At 55.2% G+C, this 3,134-nt stretch overlaps 1 protein-coding gene across 1 annotated transcript in view; it reads right to left on the bottom strand.

Annotated features, from left to right (window-relative positions):
* Positions 1 to 2,400: 2,400 nt before the first annotated feature.
* FHDC1 (FH2 domain containing 1) overlaps positions 2,401 to 3,134 on the bottom strand; it is a 55,271-nt gene continuing 54,537 nt past the window's right edge. Inside the window, exon 15 of the mRNA XM_027772557.1 lies at positions 2,401 to 3,128. Coding sequence (XP_027628358.1) covers positions 2,660 to 3,128 — 469 coding nt within the window. The 3' untranslated portion in view covers positions 2,401 to 2,659. The remainder of the gene's footprint in view (positions 3,129 to 3,134) is intronic.

Genomic DNA, 3,134 nt, shown 5'->3' with positions numbered 1-3,134 from the left:
CCCCCAAAAAAAAAAAAAAAAAAAAGGCGAAAAGATGGCCTTCTCACAGGGAAACACACAGATTGTCCCCAGGGCAGAGGGGACCACCGCTGCTTAGGACTCCCAGCGGAGGTGTCCCAGCAAGGGCCCACTCTGGGGCACTTCCTGCTAAGCAGCTCTGGAAGCGAGGCCTTCCCTTTTGAGATGCCAGGGTTGGTCCTGAGAAGCTGACCCTGGGGCAGGGACGGGCTCGGTTTATATGACTCAAGGCTCCTAGACCTGGAAGGGGCTTGGACACCCTCGTGGAAGCTGAGCTCTAGTCCATGGGCTAGGAACAGAGGCTCCGAGAGAGGACGTGACCTGCTAACGTCACGTAGCATCGGTGACAGAGCAGGGACCCCACCTGGCTCCCAGGGCCCCCCTGAGAGTCCCGACACCTCCACTGTCCACAAACGTACAAGCACTTTCATCCACCTCCCATGCCCCAGGGACTCTCCCTTCCGAAGCTGTCTGTCTACCTGGTTAAAAACATGGAGGGACTCTCCCTTTCGAAGCTTTCTGTCTACTTGGTTAAAAACACGGCTCTGAGGCCCTTGGAGAGGGTGAGCAGCAGGTCGGTCCTCCGGACGCCTCCAGGAGCCCTGGCACACCTGCCCTGGCTGATCACACGAGCCCGTGGTACAGTGCCTCTCCTTTGGCCACAGCCCGGGCTGTCTGTGGTGGCCCCATGGAAGGGGACAGGCTCCAGGGAGGCGCGGGAATGTCACAAATGCATCGGATTTGCCTAGATCCATCCACCTACCGACGTCGGAGCCGAGTGGAGCAGTGAGATTAAAAGCCCGCACATGAACGAGGGGATCAGGGGTTGTTTTAGTTTAGTTTTGCCAGAGGGCACACGTGCTTGCCGGGGAGACCCGAGAGAGAGAGAGAGAGAGAGAGAGAATGAGAAAGAATACCCCTCCCAATAGGCGAATCCCTTCTCCATCTCTCCCTCCTTTAGGGGCTTTGGGCCTTGATGTGTTTTCCAAGCTGCCAGGCCCAGGATTTGAACCATGCAGTCGGCCATGTGGAATCTAGCTGCCTTAACCACCACACCACAGGCTGGCCTGGGGGCAACTTTTAAAATAGAAAACAAGTTTCAACGACGTCCCCATTTCCCCATTCATCTCCGGGCAGTGAAATGGGCATTTTGGCAAGAGAGTACACTTCCCTCTCTCGGGAGACTGACTCTCCCCCCATTTCCTGATGCTGTGTCGTCTTCCCACTGCAATTTCATCTCTTTTCTTTTTTCGGTCTGCTTTCAAAAACAAAACCAAAAAAAAAAACGGGATTTGGTTTTTTTTAGGGCCTAAAGACCACTCTAAGGAAGGGATGTCCACGGTAAAAAACTGTCATTAAGAGACAGAGACAGACAGGAGAGACTGTCCTAGAGCCAGGTTATAGGAGGAAAAAGAAGAAAAAGGAAGAAGAAAGGAAGAAAGGAAAGGAAAGGAAGGAAGAAAGAAAGAAAGAAGAAAGAAAGAAAGAAGAAAGAAAGAAGAAGAAAGAAAGAAAGAAGAAAGAAAGAAGAAGAAAGAAAGAAAGAAGAAAGAAAGAAGAAGAAAGAAAGAAAGAAGAAAGAAAGAAGAAGAAAGAAAGAAAGAAGAAAGAAAGAAGAAGAAAGAAAGAAAGAAGAAAGAAAGAAGAAGAAAGAAAGAAAGAAGAAAGAAAGAAGAAGAAAGAAAGAAAGAAGAAAGAAAGAAGAAGAAAGAAAGAAAGAAGAAAGAAAGAAGAAGAAAGAAAGAAAGAAGAAAGAAAGAAGAAGAAAGAAAGAAAGAAGGAAGAGAAAAAGGATTGGGGACAGGCAGAGAAAAGAGGAGAAGGAGGACTGGGAGTCCGAGGGCACACTCCCGGTGACCAGAGTGGACACATGTCACAGCAGCCTTCCCTCAGCCGTGTGACAGGTGGCAAAGGGGAACACAGAAGGGGCTGCTCAACTGAGAGGCACCAATCCCTTTCCACTGAGACCTGGAACTCCTGCAGCCCAGAGATCGGGGTTCTAGCAGTGGGCACCCCACCTGCAAGGGAAGCCTGCTTTGCAGCCCCCCGCCCCAGGGCTCAGCCCCAGCCCCTGCTCGTGGGCTAGTCCTGAACACACAAGCACTAGACTTCTGCCCCCGAGCCTCTGTCCCCCCTGGTGGCATGCAAGCCCTCACCCAGAACTGGAGGAGAAACCAGCAAGCCAGAAAGGCTTCAAGGAGGAGCTCAGGGGAAGGGCAGCAGTTGCAGGGACCTGTGTGGGCAGCTGGGTCCTCAAGGCCAGGGTCACAGCCACACCAGGGATGCCCCCCCCCAGGCATAACACTACAAAACGAACCAGCTAAATCAACATTTTATTTTATAATATTAAAAAATAAGTCTTTGATATATAAAAACTGGCCAGAAAAAAATTGTCTTTACTTGGTGTATAAGATCATCTTACATGTCCCAGTTCTCTGCAGGACCTGGGTTCTGGGGGGCGGGGGCGGGACCTCACAGCAGGGCCAGCCCGGCGGGCCGCAGTCCAGGGTCACGCACTCGTACCTTCGGGGACAGGGTCGTTAGCAGGTGGCACGGGTGGACTGCGGGTGTAACAACGCCACTCATCGTCGCCTCTTGGCCTCACCCCTGCACCCCCGGGGCAAGGGCGGCCAGGCCCCCATCACTTCCATAGCGGATTGAGGATTTTCCCCAGCGCGGTCCGATTGGAGTCCTTCAGTCTGAGGGAGGCCCTTTCCGCAGCCCCCCGGGCTTTCACGGGGCCTTCCGGGGTGCCCTCAGCAGTCTCCAGGCCCTTCCTGGGGACCCGCGCGCTGCTGGCCCGCCTCAGGGTGCCGCTGTCCTTGGGCGCGGCGTCCTCGGGGCCAGCCCGGGCCTTCAGCTGTCGCTGCGAGGCTGTCCGCGTGATGCCGGGGACCCTGGCCGCAGCGGGGCCCTCGGTCCTCGTGCACCGGGAGGAGGAGGCCACCGTGTTGCGGGCGAAGCTGGGCACCTGCGGCGGGCCGCGGGGCGGGCTGGGCGCGGGCGGCTTGGGCTCCTCCTCGGAGTTGGAGCGGCAGAACTTAATGTCCTCCGGCTTCTGCCTGGGGATGTTCCTGAGCGGCTTGGCGCTGGGCTTCTTGGGGGAGCCCCTGACC

Source organism: Tupaia chinensis, unplaced genomic scaffold, assembly GCF_000334495.1.
Source record: "Tupaia chinensis unplaced genomic scaffold, TupChi_1.0 Scaffold000283_1, whole genome shotgun sequence".
Lineage (NCBI taxonomy): Eukaryota > Metazoa > Chordata > Mammalia > Scandentia > Tupaiidae > Tupaia > Tupaia belangeri.
Note: the sequence above shows the minus strand (reverse complement) of the source record. Positions and strands in the feature narration are given on the sequence as shown.